Raw genomic sequence first — 19,626 nt, 5'->3', positions numbered from 1 at the left:
GAGCACGAGAATGAAGGGATCAAAGAGATGGTGGCTTCATAAGCTGGAAGGATCTCTGAGGAAGCGGAGCTATCTTTCAGGCTTTTGAGTGCCTACCTTCAGATTTCTCAGGAAGAACTAATTTCTATCTCACTTAAGCCATTGTTATCCTGAATTTCTTTTTACATGCAACTAAAGGCTAATCCTAACTGATAAGCATGTCCTCCCATTTCATGCATAGCAGAGAATAACTAGTATCTTTTTAAATTCTCAACTCGTGGGAGAAATTGGAAGAGCTCAGCTTCTATATCTACTGGTATTGCTCTCAGCAATGACCAGAGGAGCATAGTACATATGAGATACAGAGGGTCGACTCATGTAAGTTGTGGGGATTGTTTTTGCAGAAGGAGGCATGTGGGTCAGAAAGGTTGACCCAGACCTTAAATTTGTCTGTTCTGCTCCTTCTCTTCATTTGTAAACAGATTCCCTTTTCTGCTTCATCCCTGTCTTTCCCTTCATAATACAGACTATAGTTCTACATTTTAACAGAATTTCAGTTACTTACTTTTAGCCACAAGTGTAAAGAGTACCAAACCCGAGTGGAAGTAAGTTTTGTTATGACTGCTAGCAAAATATGCTATTTAGTTTTGGTCTTAGAGTCCCGTAGTCGGGTGGAGTCTAACAGATTCAGGTCCCTATGAGTAAACTTGTACCTAAACAGTTCTTTAATTCAGCTCCTTGTGAAGATGGGAAAGGATTTAAAATTGCAAAGTCCACATCTGAAAATAAGTTACTGCCTTTCCCATGCAGTCATCTCAGTAATAAATATATAATTTACTTATATATTATTATAATTCCACAGTCATATAATTTGTATAATTCAAGGGGGAGGTAGTTTTGTTGTTGTTGCTGTTTTGTTTTGTTTTGTTCTAAGAAGGCTCCATGCCTGGCACAGAGCCTGGTGTGGGGCTTGAACTTATGATTCCGAGATCAAGACTTGAACTGATATCAGGAGTCAAACGTTAACCAACTGAGCGCCCCAGGTGCCCCAAGTAATCATTAATTTTTATAAAATAAATATGAAATCATTCTGGATAGCTCAACCATGCAGAAGTATACAAATGATATGATGGAAGTACCCCCTTTTGCTCAGCGCCGCTATAGTGTGATCTTCCGTACCGGCGTTCCTACATCATTATCCGTGGTGTGCTATGGTGATGGGTGCAGTATTCTTTTTTTAATTTAATTTTGTAATTTTTTATTTTTATTTCTGATGGTTGGGGTAGTCTTAATTTGTTTGGACCTGGAAACTGGAACTGATGTTTCAGGGTTGGCCGTGGAACCCACACAGTGTGCCCTCCTGCTTCTACAGGTTGGCGTGCTCCTCTCCAAGACCATGACGCCTGAGCTTGTGGATTATATTGACCCCACTTCTGCATTCACTCATCCTTCCATTTGTCATTCCCAACAGCATCTGTTGAAACCACACTCTGGCTGCAAAGGCGATTACACAGCAGCAGGAGGAAGGCGTGGTAGGTATTAGAGCTGCCTAATGTTTGACTCTCTTCCGGACACACATCAGTTTGTATTTCATAATGCACTTGAACTCAAGCATAACTGAGTGACCATTTGGTCAAGAAAGTGTGAAAAGACGTGATGTGGCTCTTCTGGACAAAAAAATGTTAAGACTCACCACATCCTTTTACTCTGACTCCACAACTGTGAAAGCTGGGATAGAAATGATTTGTGTCCCCAAATCTCTCGGTAGCAACAGTGAGCAGAGCCCTCTTGTTGATCTATGATGGCCAATTAGCATAGTGAGAACTTTGGTATTTAAAAGGCTATCCCAATGGGTGGAACTTTTTCTTGAGGCACTCACAAAATAGTAGGAAGACAACATGAAGCCCCAGACCAGAAATGTACTGTGCATAACCAAGTAAGTGCTCAAAGTTCGCAGAAAATAAGACATGATGATCTGCGCCTCCATCTTTCTCATATTCCTGTTTCATTCTGGTTTCCATACTTGAACACTGCCGGTCTTCCAGTGTTAACAGAAACTCCCACCAGCCTTAGACAGCCTTAGACAGCCTTAGAAGGGTCCAGAAGGCTTACACGTATTTTATTATCTAAGGGATTAGATAGCCACTTCTAAATGGATTTGTCTATAAGACTGGGATAATATGACTTCAGATATTTTTGGAGCATACAGGAAAACATATTTTATATAAAATGGATATTCTTGTTTTTAGTTTTTATAAGGCATACTAGTAAAAGATATTAAGAAAACATATCTTAAGATCATCCTTTTTCTTCTTTGCTTTTTTTTTTTTTTTTGGTTTTCATCTCTTTATTTTCTTGCATAAATGTATCTAACAGAAACTACAGATTTTTTCCCACCTTCCATCCCCTATGGAGCTGTGGAGAGTGACCTTTGTCTGCATTATTACGTGGGTGACAAGGGCAAGTTTGACCATGTGTTCCTGCATCAGTTCCCATCTGATGAGAAATTGAGATGTGCCAACAACAGCAATTACACGAATGATATCATAATCAGGCTTATGTACGTGAAAGTGTGGCGGAGATGCTGAGGACAATAATTGACGGCAGTGTGATAACCAGAGAAGATGGTGCTTTGTGGCGTCCTCTTGATAGGCTTGCACTGGCAGGAGCCTGAAATTGTTATTGGAGATGAACACACTTCTTTAACAACATCAAAAATGGGCTCTCTTACTGATGTCAGTCAATTCAAGGGTCCAGAAGGCTTACACGTATTTTATTATCTTGCCCAGGACCTGAATTGTTTTGTCTTCAGTCTTACTGGATTACACTTCTGGATTAAGCCACTGTAGATTGAATATTGGGGTGGACATGTTGGTGGGTGGTGGGAGTAGCTGTTTTTTAATAACCATTATCAGGAAATTTTTGTGTATTATCAGGGAAATATTTTTTGTGTAAACTATAAATGGTTGTCGTTAGTAAATATTTAACGAACTACAAAAAAAAAAAAGAAAAAGAAAAAGAAAGAAACCCAACTTACTTCCTCTACCAGTTCTCATAATAATGCCCTGCCCTCCTGGATGGACTCTGAACTCTCCGCAGTTATTTTTCATAAGTTCTAAACTTTAACTAGAAGGCTCAGGATAAAAGGCAAGACAGTGCCACACCAGCAGCCACACTGATAGGATTTCTCATTGAACCGGGGGGGGAGACCATGACCTGCTGTGAGGGATGGACATCCTGCAATGGATTCAGCTTGTTGGTTCTACTTATATTGGGAATAGTTCTCAATGCAATTCCTCTCATTTTCAACTTTGTGGATGAAGGCAAAGTTTTTCACAACCCCATCTCTTGCTTTGAGTGGTGGTTCCCAGGGATTATAGGAGCAGGTCTGATGGTGAGTAACATTTATTTGGCTTGATTTGGGGAAAGGGCTGCCTATTTTACCAAACTTCCAAACACCATCTTTCAGCTTGATGGTGAGCTATGCCTTGGCTGAGGATATTGTCAGGAGCAGTGGAATAGTATTAATGGTATTAATTCACTGACATCGGTGAAGAATGAAAATTTAAGTAAATTTAAATAAATGGTGGTATGGACTAGGGAGCTTGGGCAACAAAATTAATAATTTGATAAAAGTTTGTTGGATTGTTATCTATCATATTTCTTCACATGTGTTATGCCATTCTTCTAAGCTTTATAGTTAGTGTTCAAGATGTTTTGAATCCTTTCCCTCAGCTTTCCTTTGCTAATACTAGTCTCAAAGTATTCACAGGAATACGGAGTGGGAAGTGCTACCCAAGGCAGTCGGATTAATGTCAGAGAAATGAACTTTTGTTTGGATGTGTGTGTGTGTGTGTGTGTGTGTGTGTGTATGTGTTTCAGGATGATGAGTTATTGCCGCTGGTCTTATTCCCGATGTCTGTGAAAGTGGTCTTGGGTCATTAGATGTTAAACTTTAGATAAAAATTTGTCCTTTGGGGGTGCCTGGTTGGCTCAGTGGGTTAAAGCCTCTGCCTTTCGCTCAGGTTATGATCCCAGGGTCCTGGGATCGAGCCCTGCATCGGGCTCTCTGCTTGGCAGGGAGCCTGCTTCCTCCTCTCTCTCTCTCTGCCTGCCTCTCTCCCTACTTGTGATCTCTATCTGTCAAATAAATAAATAAAATCTTTAAAAAAAAATTGTCCTTTGGCTGGCACACTGGAATGGAGACCACTCTGGCACCAAAAGGCCATTTTAGGAAGCATTCCCCCAAAGTCGGTGGTTTCTTTCCCTTTAACATTGTGAGCAATCTAATCACCTTGCTTTAGGTAGAAGGGCTATTTCTTTAAAAAACCGTGAGAGTTTTCTTCCAGGCTAAGAGGAAGTGAGCACAATGCTCAACCATGATGCAACTGTCAACATTTGTGTCTGCTTTCTGCCTTTCTAGAAGCTTTCTCTACTTAAGTCACATGAGCTTCCTTGCATCTTGCTTAGACCAGAAGCCAGGAGCAGCTGGCTAAGTCTAACCAATAATGTCAATTTCCATGAAGCCCCTAAAAGTTCATCGGTGAAAACAATCCATGTAGAATAACTCATGTCGCTTTAAGTATAAATTGGTTCTACTATGAACCCCATCTCAGTAAAAAACAATTTCTTTCTAGCAATAACAGAGCATAAGGTGGTGATGGTACATACCTACATTCTATGTGTTTTTGTCAGTGGGAGGAGGGAAGGAAGATGAAGAGGTGAAGACACAGAGAAGGGCCCACAGAGAGTTCTGTTGAGTGCCAGCTTACTGGGTTCACACTTTACACTATCTCATTTCATCTAATAATCTGGCTAAGCAGATATTATCATTTGTATTTTAACAGATCAGCAAGCAGAAGGTTAGGAATGTTAACAAGGCACATAGTAGGTGTGAAACTCAATTCCAGATTTATCTGATTCCAAGGCTCTGTTTTCCACCAGTATTACCACCACAATCCTCAAGAGCTGTCTCCTGTTGACAAAGGGGAAAGACAAAATCCATAACCTACTCCATAAATTTAAGTGGCCAGAAAACTGAAGCATAGGAAGGTGATATAAATCTGTGAAACAGTTCCAGAAAATCTGGACTTCCTTGTTCTATGACTACATTTACTTTATGATCCTCAATAAATATTAATGAAGACCTGGAATCACAAGAGGGATCTCTATTACGCAGTATTGTAGAATGTCATTGAGGCAGTAAACAACTCCTTGAAAATTTCAGTGGTCGTTTTATAGACTGAGCCTCAAACTCTAGACTAGGCTCACAAGCAAACTGGTAGGTGATAGAAGGGCTCAGAGTACAGGTACATTTTCATGATCCTTGACTATAAATAGAATGTAGAAGAGTATCTTTTTCCAAGGGAATCATCCAAAATACTGAACTCTTCATATACTTGTAAACACACAGAAAAGTTAATAAGGAAGCATTCACTGATTGTGATAGCACTCTTGTCAGAGTTCTTGAAATTTTCTAAAATTACTATGGCATTTAAAATTTTCTTCATAAACAGGAGATTTTGCAGGAGGTAGCTGATAATAACTATGGAATTCATTATGGATTACTTCATAAAATGCACATTCATTTTATGGTTTTATGATTTAGTGAAAAGAGAGGAGAACCTTTTCATCTTTTGAAACCATGACTAAGAGATGTTACGTAGTTATCTTCAATCATCATCTGTTAAGTGGAAAAATCGATACATGTTATTTTTTTTCCAGACACTAAAAAGAAAGACTTGAAATGTTTCCTCTAAAAAATATAAAGGTCTTTTATTATTATATGAGATTGGTTGAAAGTCTGATCTTAATCATGCTTATTCATTGAGTGTACTTCTTACATAATGATAATTTATCAATTATTAAAGTCTTAACATAGAACAAATTGTTGAACGTTAACCAAAATTAGAAGATATAATGTATAGCAAGAATTTTCGAAATGTAGTTTTTATATTCATGATGAGCTATGGCTTTGTGTTTTACTGTCATGTTCAAGTACTTAGGAAAATCCCAAAAGTTTGCCTTCTATCAGTTTTAATGATCTAAAAGCTTTCTTGTACTTCATTTGTAAAATCACATACTACCTTACTTTTAAAGCTGGATAAAAGTATGGGTATGCATAAGAAAAAATGAAAAATACTTTTTTATAAAAATAAAAGTCTATCAAGATTTTTAATTTCACAAAAACTCATGCATTTAAATGTACTTAGGAATTGAAGAGAAAGAGTATTCATTACTCATTTTCACAGGATATTATCTGGAAAACTTATTATAATTTAGTTACATATGTACACACATATGTTCATATTTTACTGTTCAGGGGTGCCTGTCTCAGTTGGTGGAAGGTGTAACTCTTTATCTCCAGGTTGTGGTGTCGAGCCCTGCATTGGGTATAGAGATGACTTAAAAAAAAAAAAATCACATTTTATTGTCCATCTTATGAAGAGCCCCTCCAAGTTCCAAAAATTCGAATGGGCAAAATGGTTGAAATACAGTGAATTATCAAGTTACACATAAGGATGGAACAAAGATGTGTTAAGATGTCGTGAAGTCAACTGGGTGAGGATTCATATACCACAAGCCATTGTTACTTTATAAAACACGTTTGCAAAGGAAAAGAACTATGAAAGTAAATGTTCAGCATCTCTGAAATAAATTAATCCTTCAGAAAGTTAGAGTTTAATTTACATCGACAAGGAAAATGGAATGATTTATCATTTAAATTGCAACTTAATGTTTCAACTTTAACAGACTCATTACATTTCTAAATCAGGGGTTGGGAAACTTTTCTATAAAGAGCCAGATAGTGAGTATTTGAAGCTTTGCGATCCAGTCTCTCTCACAACTATTCAGTTGTGCCATTGATGTGTGAAAGCAGCCACGTACAATATGTAAATGAATGGGCATGGCTGTGTTCTAATAAAATTTTATTTATTAAAAAGAGATGGTGGCCCACAGTTTGCCAGTTTCTGTTCTAAATTATTTGTTCTTAAGTCCAGAAGACAGGATAGCTTATGTGTACAAAAAGGAAGTTTAGTCTATGAATGCTGACATGTATTTGAGAGCTAAAATAATTGATTTTCCTTTTCTTCTGGGCTCTCAGCTATGCCTGAGAGTGGCTGGGCTGTCATACATACATGTGCACCCTGAATTATAACAGTATTGGTGTTCAGGGCAATATATAAGCAAAGCTCGAGAACAGTACCGTGTTCTCCACAAGTGACATGGAGTCAGCACATGGTTAGAGCGGGTTGAAGTTTGTCAGGAAGGCTGCCTTGTAAGGTGTAAATCTTAGACCTGTTGTAAAAGAAGAAGGGTGTATGTGGGCTTGAAAAGAAGTATCAGGGAAAGAGCAGTAAGAGGAAGACGGTGAGATGAGCCAGGTGGTGCTGAGGAGGGGGGAGGATAAGAATGAATAGACTGTATGGAGGAGGAGAGATCTGTCAGAATTGGCCAGTGTAGAATCATGGTTGAGTGTCTGGGCTCTGGACCCCAAATGCCTAGCTTTGGATCCCCAACTCATCCACTTTCATAGGCCAGTCACTCAAACTTGTTGTGTCTCAGTTTTCTCGTTGGTGAACTGGGAGTAATACTAGCGCCCACCTCATGGGATTGTTCTGAGGCTGGAATGAACTGAACCATGTTCACCACCTGCAACAGTAGCTGGCCCGTTGTTAGAACTCAATAAAACATTAGAAAACGGGAGTGGGAGGAAGAAGAGCGAGCTGCTTTAGGGCAGTTGTGCTGAGAGAGCAGGAAAAGCTCATGGCTAAAATTTCTGCGGTGGAAGGAAATGATTTACATTTCACTCTTCAATGATACCAACTTTTTTCCAGTAAGAATTTCTAGTCATAAGTGCCGAGTAGATATTACTCAAAATTGAAACCTAATCCTGAGAATGCGGCATCATTTCTCACAGTTTTCCTCAGCGATGTACATCTCCCTTGACATAGGAGGCACTATATGCAGTTTTCCCAAACAGCAGCATAAAGTGAGGTCATGACCTGTCATGGATACATGAGCAGAAAGGAGAATATGGAACCAAAAATAATTCTCTGGGGGCACCTGGGTGGCTCAGTGGGTTAAGCCTCTGCCTTCGGCTCAGGTCATGTTCCCAGGGTCCTGGGATCCAGCCCCACATCGGGATCTCTGCTCAGCAGGGAGCCTGCTTCCTCCTCTCTCTGCCTGCCTCTCTGCCTACTTGAGATCTCTCTCTCTCTGTCAAATAAATAAATAAAATCTTAAAAAAAAAATAATGCTCCGGTCATAAATTTGGCGACTGGCAAGATGGTGGTGACCCTGGGGGTAGGAGGGAAGTTCAGAAGTGGGAGAGGGTGGTGACAGAATTCTTAGTTCCCAACTGTCAGCCAGTTTCCTTTCTGGATGCTTGCCAGATTAATTTATACAATTTTTGGGAAATTGAATAAGTGGTAATAGATTATAGTAACTTAAAAAAAGAAGAAAAAAGAAAAAAGGGGAAATTTGGATGATGCAAACAATTCTTTCAGAAACATTCCTTCCAAAATAATGAATAAGTAACTCACTCTAATCCATTTAAAATCCAAGTCTCTCTAAAGATGAAAGTAAAGTAAGAATGTAGATGGAAGAGTTTGAAGCTGTTGTCCTGAAATGCCCCAGCCCTCCCCCACTTTAATCTTTGTGTTTGAAATGGGCATCCCAAAGTGCACAAGATCAAGGGATATTGCCAAATTTCCCCTTTTGTTCTCTCGAGCCTTGATTTCCCACAACTGCTGGGAGGTGGAGATGACTGCTTTTCTCATCTGATGAGAAGGAATCATATTCATCTTTCCTGTTGATGTGATTTCCAGGTCATTCCAGCAACAACAATGTCCTTGGCAGCAAGAAAAAGAGCGTGCTGCAACAACAGAACTGGAGTGAGTATGGACCATTGGCCTCGAGCCAAAGCACAGGAACAGTCAGTTACTGACACAGCAGCAAAGCTTCCCGAGTCATCACTATCTGCCCAACAGTGGCAGGACCACACTCATAGAAACATGCAATTTACAGTAATTATATGATAATACGGAAAGTGCAACGTTTATCTTTTTTCTTTTTTTCCCCATAAGAATTAAGCTTTCGAGTCAGTCTTCAGACCTTTCCTCAATCTTCAGTTTCATGAACCTAAAGGCTTTCAAAGAAAGGAGATTTGGAAGTTATACCCGGAGCTGTAATCAATTTCATAATTCTCAAATACTTGTCACTTTCGTGGTGTGTGTAAAAGACTTTGGGAAAGTGTATCCTCAATTCTATGAAAGATTGGTTTGCTAGGATCAAAATAATTGTCCTTATCCAGTTAAAGGAGACAATGGTTATTTGTTTTCAAACATTTACTGTGCACTCACCAAGTATAAAATTGTAACTAAGTTAAAAGTAAAGGAAGTGAATATTTATTAGCCTATTGTTATGGTCAGAACCCTTCCAACTCTACAACCTTGCTTAATTCTCACAAAACCACTAAGTGGGAAATATTATAGTGTCTCTTTCATTGACTAAGAAATTGATCCTCAGAGAAAGCAAATAATTTGCCAGGGTAGCACAGCTAATAAGTAGGTGAATTTTTGTCCAAATCCACCAGACTCCAAAATTCACAATCTTTACACTCTTTATGCCACGGTCGTTGTTATAAGCAACACTGAGGTCTCTCATTATTCTCTAAGGAGTGGTGGGCTGGATCAATAAACAACCCATCATAGTAAATATTCCTGGCTAATCTTGAGGTTTTATGGTGCTCAGCCTTATGAGAACATTAGAGTCACCCAGAACAGTCTCAAAAATATCAATGTCTGGCGGCCCCCAGAGATTCAGTATTATTGGTATTATTGGACCCAAGGAAAAGGACAAGTATTCCTTCATCTCTGCAGATTTTAACTCATAATTATCATTGACTAACAACTTCACCGAAACAACACAGAGCTTTTTTTTTTCTGAAAAGCATACACATATACCGACTTTCATTTGGGCTATAACATTTCCTATTGGCAAATTTCATGCTTTTTTTCTGCTTTCTCTGACTCTCACTCATGAAATGAAAGGTGCTTAAAGGCTTACAGTATGGCTCTCCACTGGGGCAGTTCTGCCCCCAGAGGGACATTTAGCAGTGTCCGGGACACTTTTGGTTGTCAACACTTTGGAGAGATGGCTACTGGTATCTAGTGGGTAGAGACCAGTGATGCTGCCAAACATCCCAGAATGTACAGGAAAGGCCCCAAAACAAAATGCCCAATGCTGGCGGTATTGAGGTTGAGAAGCTCTGTGCTTAACATGACGCTATTGACTGATCTCAGCAGAATGGGGACCACTGGCCTCTCATAGCATTAGGGCCAAATCTGGGTGAAAGATTTGAGAGTCAGGAGACCAGATGCCAAAATGTGGTAGCTAAGATCTAGTTCAGGTTCTGTGAAGTAGGAAGTACACAGAATGGGGAGGAGGTACCAGATGTCAGTGGTCCCTTGAAGTGGACAAGGCTCAGAGTATAAAAAGGTGCAGATTTTCCAAAAACAGTAGCAAGCCCAACAATCTTTTAGTAAGTCTAATCAAATAGCAGAGAATTTGCCCTCTTTGTTCTTTGATAAATCAGACCTAATCAAATGGAGATCTTAAGATCTAGGACCACAGGGGGACCAGAGACCAGCAGCAGTCGGTCAGAAGTCTGCGCGTGCTACTGAGTCTCGAAACAGACCAGGAACACATGAGAACATAAACCAATGCTTCTCTTCTGTTTTCCAGATGTTTCTGTCATCACTTCTGAATGTAATCACCATCATTGGTGCTGTGTATTGTATGTTGGTATCTATCCTGGCTCTCTCAGAAGGTCCTCTCATTTGTAACTCTCAAGAGAACAGCACTTTCAATTGTGAATTTTCATTCAAAAATTTGAGGTGAGTATCCTGATTTTCACAGATTGTCTCACATGCTGCAGCTAGCTCCATGGGAATAGTGTGGTGCTGACATGTTGTTCTTTGATGGAATGACTGGAACACAGGTTCTTAGGGATTTAGCACATTAATCCCAATTGGCACAATCTCACAGAGATGCAAGAACCACTCAGAATGGTTTGCGGGGTGGTGGGGGACAGATATCTTGTCTAGAAGGAGTAGTTGACTCAGATGGTTTATCCTTGCCTTTTAAAAATCTGTGGCTGCAAGTGTGTATGTGTCTAAAGAATTTCTAGAAATATATGCCAGAAACTTTACTTTTTTTTTTTTTTTTTTTTTGAGAATGGTAACAGAGGATGCCCTGGAGGATTGAGGGGAGCACTACATTTCTACACTTCCGAACTCAGTTTCTAAGCCCCAAGCATATGTTACTTTTATAAATAAAAAAATGAATAAAAACACAATACATAAAATCTAGAACCTTACTTATGAGCCCTAAAAGAAACAAAAGTAGTCAATGGAATCATGCAGACGTACTATAAATATACTGCAGGCATGGGAATGAATCAAGTTTAACTCATATAGTGACAATATAGAGGAGTTACTTGTAAGTGGCTCATTTCAGACTTGAAAGATGGTTCTGTGCCTGAATCTAGGCACGGTCTGTAAAACTGGGATAAAAGAACAATCTAGTTCTCAGTTACCTATATGTTGCTCAGTTTTTGAAAATAACCAGAATTCACTTTTGTAATTACATGAAAAAAAAAAAATTTTCCCCCTCCTTTTCTCTTGCTACCCTAAAACAGAAAAATCCCTCAAAATTTGCATACCGCAGTTGTTGTGAATCAAAATCAAAATAAAAAGTTCCCTTTCCTAGATCTGAAGTTCAAAATAGGAGATTTCAAGCACAGATGCTCTACACATTCAGCCCTTAGGAGAGAATAACTCACCAGGCACCTGGCTGTCTCCTCCAGCTGGGGAGACAGAGTTCCAAGACTGATCCTAGGCTTGCTGCAAACTGCAGAAAGCAAACTCCCTTTCCACGTGCTGAAAATACTGTTGTCTTCCCTGGATAAATGTCAGTTGTTGGTATCCAGAAATGCAAACTCTCAAGAACACTTAGCCTTACTTGGTAGCAAACTGAGGGAACAACCATCTTAGGGTAGATGACGTTCAGGCTAGAAGTCTCTCATTTTCCAAACCTTGTTACAATGGGCACAAATCCCTTTAATCAGACTTTTTTTTTTTTTTAAACATGGCTTTTGTCAGTAAAAGTTGCACAGCCCGTTTGAGAGCAGATGCAACACTGCCATTTTGTAGGAAGAATTGAGCTCCCTGCGGGGGCGGGGATCGCCTTACTTTACATGTCTTTAGCAAGTAGAGGAACGCCTGTATAATTAGGCTGAATCATGGGAGACTAAGAATATTCAGCTATTTCTCACACAGAAAATTTCATATGGTTCAACCCAAGAGTAGTTACTCTAGAAATGCTGGTTGAGGGAGGGGACAGATACTCAGTAAGAGTTCTGTAGAGATCAGAGTACATGGACACATGATCAGAAACTTGGGTCTTAGCTATAGTTTCTGGACACAGTATTTCAAAGGACTTGCTGTTTTAGTATACTTGCCCTTTTCTGGGCACGATGATGCAGTCTTTTCATGGTAAGTGATATTCCTGAAAACCTCCTGTCGTTTCTTTCATTTCAGTGACCTTGACCCAGACTCCTTCAATCTGCAGTGGTTCTTCAGTGAGTCTTGTGTCGCTCCTCCTGATTTTGATAATCCCACCATCAATGGCGTCACAGCCAGTGACTGGAGAAAGTATACCTTGAACTTCGACTCTGAAGAAAACAAACACAGGGTGATCCATTTCTCAGTGTTTTTAGGCCTACTACTCGTGGGGATTCTGGAGCTCCTGTTTGGGCTCAGTCAGATGGCCATCGGTTTCCTTGGCTGTCTGTGTGGGGTCACTAAGCGGAGAAGTAGAATTGTTTAGTTTCATGGTAATAAAATGGAAATATTAGCAGTTTTGAATCATTTGAGAATTGCATTTAAAAGACACTCCTTGGGGTATCTGGGTGGCTCAGTCGGTTAAGCGGCTGCCTTTGGCTCGGGTCATGATCCCAGGGTCCTGGTATCAAGTTCTATCATCAGACCCTGCATCAGGGTCCCTGCTCAGCAGGCAGTCTGCCCCTCCCTCCAACTTGTGTTCTCTCAAATAAATAAATAAAATCTTAAAAAAAAAGACATTCTTTTAGAAGTTCAAAAATGGAACACTGTCTAGAAAGCTGTATCAGTCACTTTAGGCCAAAAGTCATCTTTGAGGTGTTAAAAAAAAAAAAAAATCAGCCTTTCATATACAAAGCAAAAACAATCATCAGTGGTTGACTTTGGGGAAAGGTGGAGAGAAGTTTTCAACTTGTTTTGTACCTTTTGATACTTCTGTACTATTCAAATTTTAAATTCTATATTCTCAAGTGTGGAGGGAGAAGGGAGGGAAGGGGAAAGGAGAACGAAGATGGGGAGGGAGGGAGGACAGGAAGGAACAGAAGTTATCCTGGAAGTAAAAATATGGAACTTTATTTTATTTCTTTATACTAAAAAATAAAATAAAATAAATAGCCTGAATGGTTTTAGACCTAATTTCCAGCTTATAGACAATCTGGAGAAGAGGACATAGACAAATCCAAAAGGTGGGGCAGTAAACAGACAATAGCCCCGTTTTCAACAAAAAAATATATAGGAAAAATAAAAGGTGGGATGGGCTGAGGGAACTATTCCAGATTAAGAGAACAAAGAGACAGGATTCAATGAAATGTATTCTGTAGACTCATTTCATTGGGGGATAACTGGGGAGACCTGTACAAGGATTGGTTTAGGGGGACGCCTGGCTGGCTTATGTGGTCATGTGTTCAAGTCCCATGTTGGGCGTAGAGCCTACTTAGATAAATAGATAGATAGATAAGGGATAGGAAGAAAGGCAGTCCGGAAGGAAGGAAGGGAGGGAGCGGGGGAGATTGGTTTAGGTGATGTCAAAGAATTATTGCTACCATTTTTAGTCCTGACAATGGTTTTATGGTTACACAGGAAAATATTCTTATTTTTAAAGAAATGTACATTTCTGTTTTGGGGGAAATATCATGTTCTTAAAATACTTCAGCCAAAAGCTATGGAAAAATGTTATATTTAGGTGACAGGTATATGGTAATCCATTATACTCTTCTATTTTCCTGTTTGCATTCTTCCACAATTAAAAAAGATAAATCCCTACAAAAAAAAGTGCCAGTCTGAACTCAAAAGCTGCTTTCTATACATGTCAATCTTTAAAAGATAGAATTAAAAAACCATGCATTTACCATATTAAAATGTTATGACAGACAAAACTGAAAATCCAATTTTCTGAATGTGATCATTCCTGCACTTTATTTCAATTATTTATGTTTACTGGGCTTAAGTTTCTAGAAATAATTTTCAATACACATATTATAGCTGCCCCCCAAAATTAGTAACATCAGAAGCACACACAGGCATTTTTTTTTTTTTTTCCTGATTCTATTTGCTGTATAGAGACCTTCTCCCTATACTCCTATTTTATAGGGCTATTTATCCTTGAGGTCTAGCTTCAGGGTCTCTTACTTGAAAAAGCTTTCCCAGGGTGCAGGATTCCAACAAAATAAGCTAGCACTTACCCAGACCACTGTCATACCTATCATAATGTAACATAAATGTTTGTGTGTCCACTACTACCAGAAAATTTGAGAGAGCAGGAACCATGTCTTTCTCATTCATTTATTCATCAGCTCTTTTTTCAAAAACATTTTTTTTAAATTCGAGTGAACGTATAAGCGTATTATTAGTTTCAGAGGTAGAATTTAGTGATTCATCAATTGTGTATCACATGCAGTGCTCATTACATCACATGCCCTCCTTAATGCTCATCACCCAGTTACCCCATCTCCCTGTCCCCTCCCTTCCAGCAACCCTCCATTTGTTCCCTATAGTTAAGTCTCTTATGGTTTGTCTTCTGCTTTGTTTTTGTTTTTCCTCCCTTCTGTTCCTCTGTTTTGTTTCTTAAATGCCACATGAGTGAAATCATACGGTATTTGTCTTTCTCTGACTTATTTCACTTAGCATAATATCTTCTAGTTCCATTCATGTCATTGCAAATGGTGAGATTTCATCCTTCTTGATGTCTGAGTAACATTCCATTATATGTCTATACCACATCTTCTTTATCCATTGATCTGTTGATGAACATTTGAGCTCTTTCCATATTTTGGCTATTGTAGATAATACTGCTATAACCATTGGGGTGCATGTGCCCCTCTGAATCAGCATTTTTATATCCTTTGGGCAAATACCTAATAGTGCAATTGCTGGGTCATAGGGTAGCTCTATTTTTAACTTTCTGAGGAAGCTCCAAACTCTATTTTTCCAGAGAGGCTGCACCAGTTTGCATTCCCACCAACAGCGTAAGAGGGTTCACCTTTCTCTTCATTCTTGCCAACATCAGCTGTTTCCTGTGTTGCTAATTTTAGCCATTCTGACAGGTGTGAGGTGGTATCTCACCATGGTTGTGATTTGTATCTCCCTGACGATGAGTGATGTTGAGCATTTTTTCATGTGTCTGTTAGCCAACTGTATGTCTTCTTTGGAGAAATGTCTGTTCCTGTCTTCTAGTTTTTAACTGGAGTTTTTATTTTTTGGGTATTAGGTCTGGTAAGTTCTTTGTAGATTCTGGATACTAGACCTTTATCCAACATCATTTGCAGGTATCTTTTCTCATTCTGTTGGTTGCCATTTAGTTGATTGTTTCCTTTGCTGTTAAGCTTTTATCCTGATGAAGTTCCAATTGTCCAATTCCCCCTTTGTTTCCCTTGCCTCTGGAGATGTGTGAAGACCTCATGGCTGAGGTCAAAGAGGTTGCTGCCTGTGTCCTCCTCTAGGATTTTGATGGATTCCTATCTCATATGTAGGTCTTTCATTCATTTTGAGTTTTTGTGTGTGGTGTAAGAAAGTGACCCATTTTCATTCTTCTGCATGCTGCTGTTCAATTTCCCAACATTGTTTGTTGAAGAGACGGTCTTTTTTCCATTGGATATTCTTTCCTGCTTTGTCGAAGATTAGCTGGTCATAGAGTTGTGGGTCTATTTCTCATTTCTTTATTCTGTTGCATTGACTTATGTGTCTGTTTTTGTGCCAGTACCATACTGTCTTGATGATTACAGCTTTGTCATACAGCTTGAAGTCTGGAATTGTGATGCCACCAGCTTTGGTTTTCTTTTTCAACGTAATGGCTATTTGCGATCTTTTCTGGTTCCATACACATTTTAGAATTGTTTATTCTATCTCTGAAAAATGCTGGTATTAATTTGATAGGGATTACTTTGAACGTGTAGATTGCTTTAGCATAGACATTTGAACAATATTTGCTCTTCCAATCCCGGAGCATGAAATGTTTTTCTATTTCTTTGTGTCTTCCTCAATTTCTTTCATAAGTGTTCTATAGTTGTCAGAGTACAGAGTAGTATTCCACTGTATCTTTCTCTCCATCCATCCATCCATCCCACATCTTCTTTATCCATTCATCAGTGACAGACATCTGGGCTCTTTCCATATTTTGGCTATTGTGAATTTTGCTGCTATAAACATTGGGATGCAACTTCCCCTTCAAATTGCTATTTTGTATCCTTTGGATAAATACCTAGTAGTGCAATTACTGGGTTGTAGGGTCTATCTTTAACTTTTTGAGGAACCTCTTTGTTGCTTCCAGTCCTTAGCAAGGTCTCTCTTCTACCTAGTCCCCAGGCTTCACTCATCTCCTCTCTGGCTAAGTCCTCTTCATCCTTCAGACTTCAACACAACCATCACGTTTTTCTGAGAGGCCTTCCCTAACCACCTAATGAAGATTTCCCTTAACTTTCTCCTTTAGCATTCTGCCATTGATAGTACTCCTCACAATGGCCACAGCACTTCTATTTGTGCTTGTTTTCTAAATTTTACTCTCCCCCCATAAGACCATAAGTACCATGAGTCCAGAGATATGTTTCTTTTATTCACTCCTGGTATACTCTGTGCCAAATACAGTGCCTGATACAAAGTAGGCAATTATAAATACTCTGTTAAATGAATTAACGAATCTTATCTTTTTTACTTAGCTTTTAGTGAGAGTCAATGCTTACTGAATGAATGCCAAACTGCTTATAGCCATAAAATTAAAACACAAGTGAAATGAACATGACTGCTCATGGACTTGACTGAACAATACAAGGGTCAGTGATGGTGCATCCAATCTTCTCATCGCCTTGGAAATGAGTGTGATGACCCTAGTTCTCCACAGGATCATGAAGAGACAGAAACTTAAGCCTCTCATGTCAGAGGGCAAAAGATAGAGGATTGTTGGCAAAAGAGATTCAGCACAATTCAGCTGAAATGGCTGTTATTTCTTTGCTCTTTTAGTCTTGTGGAAATGACTGCCATAGATTAAATGCCTAAAGCTTAGGGGCCACTGGTGGTTCAGCATCTTTTGGGGTGATGCCATCTCTGCTCTGGTACCTAAACTTACAAATGCGTGTATGTACACACACACACACAGTGTACATCTAGTAATTTACAAAGCTCACTGATCTTTTTTCCCCTGCCACCCTCATGTTCAATCTCGTTTTGGAATCTTTACACTTTCATTTTTTTTGCTGTGTCCACCATCTGAAACACTCCTCTCCCTATTCTTCAGCTTATATCTCAAGTTCTTCCTCCATAACAAAATCATTTTTATAATCCTCTAATTCTTTAATAAGCCTTCCCCTCTCCCTTCCACCCTCCTCCATAATCTGTCAGTTCCTTAAGGTCAGGGCTTGTGGCGTACCTGCTATAACTGCTCACTACAGAGGTCAGTGTGGCGCACATATGAATTTCTACTTATTGACACAACAACACATTCTAAGTAAACAGCGGTTCCAGTAAATTAAGCCTTTTTGAACTTGGAGCCCAGACAAAGAGTTCAATTTCAATGTCAAACATAATTAAGAAGCTAGAAAACAGACATTCATAGAAGAAAGGAAGGAAAGCTCTCTTGCAAATATATTTTCCTAAAATTATCCCTCAAACTGTAAATAACCTGCTACTGCTTCAGTAAGTATTCCCAGAAGTAGAGAAAAAAAAAGAAACACCTGTAGGTAGAGTTCTGTACTTAAGTTGTAGGACACTAGCCTGTTAGGTTGAGCACTATATTACTGACCCTCCCTGTAAACTCTTCTCCCACTGTTCCCTGCCCCAGGAACCTTTTCTTCATCCTCTGCTCTTTGAAATCCTGTGTGTGTGTGTGTGTGTGTGTGTGTGTATGTGTGTATGTGTGTGTGTGTATACACACGCAAATGTATTTAAAGGCTCAGCTCAAATATCTGCAAGTGTTTCTTAATCATCTGGACCAGGAATGAATTTGTTCCTCTCAACTCCAAAACCACTTTCTTACAATGATGAACAACTTCCAGGCAAGGGAGGCTGGTATAACAGAGCTTGGCTTTCAAGTGACAGAGTCAAGCTCTTCTATTTTTAGATCTGTGACAAGGTGAAGGCACGTTTCTTTATTATCCCCTTTTGCGTGGTAAGTTGATTTCCTAGTTACCCTTTCACCGAAGGTGTAGCCTTTTGGGGTCCCAGCTTCATGCAGGAATCTCCTGTCACAGCTAGTGCCTTGCCTAAAACATGGGACTGTATTCTCCTGCCCTCTGCTCAGCCACTAAGGGAGAAAGTTCTAGGTCTCCAGAGTGTGGTAAAAATTAACAGGAGAAAACAGCTTTTCTATTTGCTTATCTCCTGGAATGCCTGCTTTTATTTCATTTTTGGCCCTAGCAGAATCCTTTTCATGCCTGTCCAGCAAAAGAAGTGCTAATTTTATCCATCATTTTCATGTTTCAATTGGGAGGATAATTCAGAAATAACCTTGTAAAAAATATATATATTTTACAAGGTAATTTATTTTACAAGGTAATATGATTATATTAATTCTAGCTTCATACGTACATACATACACCATACACATATGTATGAACATATAAAGCTAGAATTAATATAATCATATCATTAGGCTGTTATAAAAGGCAGAAGATTTTCATGGATAAAAAGAAAATATCCTCAAACTCATGTAAACTTTAGGAAGCAAAGAGAAGAATCCTTCCTCCAAGTATTTTATTTTGGAAGGATAGGAGAGAAGCAAGGACAGAAACACTAAATCTACCTCTATCTAAGGAATTTCCCTCAACTGCCTTTCCTAACACTGAATGCCTAGGCATTCAGGTACTGAAGATATGTGGCAAATACTATACCTAACTAAAATTCTGTTTCTGAACACAAAGTCGGGCCGGGGTGGGGGGGGGGGTGGATAATTCTGAGAGCTAGAGCCTCCCAGGACTTGGTTTCACTGGTACACTTAAAGGTACACTTAAAGTTCATGAGATATAGTATCTTAGCTAAATACTACAATGCAAAAAGCATACACAACTCCAGCTGTTTTCCTCCCAAGCACCTGACAGATACCACAACTTAGAGAACCACCTGTAATGCTACCAGCGCCTGCTGCTGCCAGGATGAAAATCGGAAAGGAAACACAGTAGGTTCTTGCTACCAGTCAAGTCATTAATTGCATTATTTCCTTCTGAGACAAGAAGACTCGGGTTCCTTAATGGTAATATGCTGTGAAATACAGCTCACACCACAATATGATGAAATAAAATTTTTCGACAAACATTGC

The 19,626-nt window shown here is 39.2% G+C and overlaps 1 protein-coding gene and 1 pseudogene across 1 annotated transcript; both read left to right on the top strand.

The window, feature by feature from the left end:
- Positions 1–1,084: 1,084 nt before the first annotated feature.
- On the top strand, positions 1,085–2,828 carry LOC123950394 (annotated as a pseudogene).
- Positions 2,829–3,126: 298 nt separating this feature from the next.
- Positions 3,127–14,260, top strand: TM4SF20 (transmembrane 4 L six family member 20). The gene is made up of 4 exons (XM_046019747.1): positions 3,127–3,373; positions 8,811–8,876; positions 10,729–10,880; positions 12,585–14,260. The coding sequence occupies exons 1-4, from the start codon at positions 3,191–3,193 to the stop codon at positions 12,871–12,873; spliced, it is 690 nt and encodes a 229-aa protein (XP_045875703.1). The 5' UTR covers positions 3,127–3,190; the 3' UTR covers positions 12,874–14,260.
- Positions 14,261–19,626: the final 5,366 nt, after the last annotated feature.

The sequence above is a fragment of the Meles meles genome, chromosome 9 (genome assembly GCF_922984935.1).
Source record: "Meles meles chromosome 9, mMelMel3.1 paternal haplotype, whole genome shotgun sequence".
NCBI classification, from domain to species: domain Eukaryota; kingdom Metazoa; phylum Chordata; class Mammalia; order Carnivora; family Mustelidae; genus Meles; species Meles meles.
Note: the sequence above shows the minus strand (reverse complement) of the source record. Positions and strands in the feature narration are given on the sequence as shown.

Excerpts from the sequence above, each read along its gene's own strand:
- TM4SF20 (XM_046019747.1), top strand. The coding sequence starts at position 3,191 with ATGACCTGCTGTGAGGGATGGACATCCTGCAATGGATTCAGCTTGTTG. Across the intron at positions 8,877-10,728 it reads GCTGCAACAACAGAACTGGA|ATGTTTCTGTCATCACTTCT; the intron begins GTGAGTATGGAC and ends TCTGTTTTCCAG. Across the intron at positions 10,881-12,584 it reads TTTTCATTCAAAAATTTGAG|TGACCTTGACCCAGACTCCT; the intron begins GTGAGTATCCTG and ends CTTTCATTTCAG.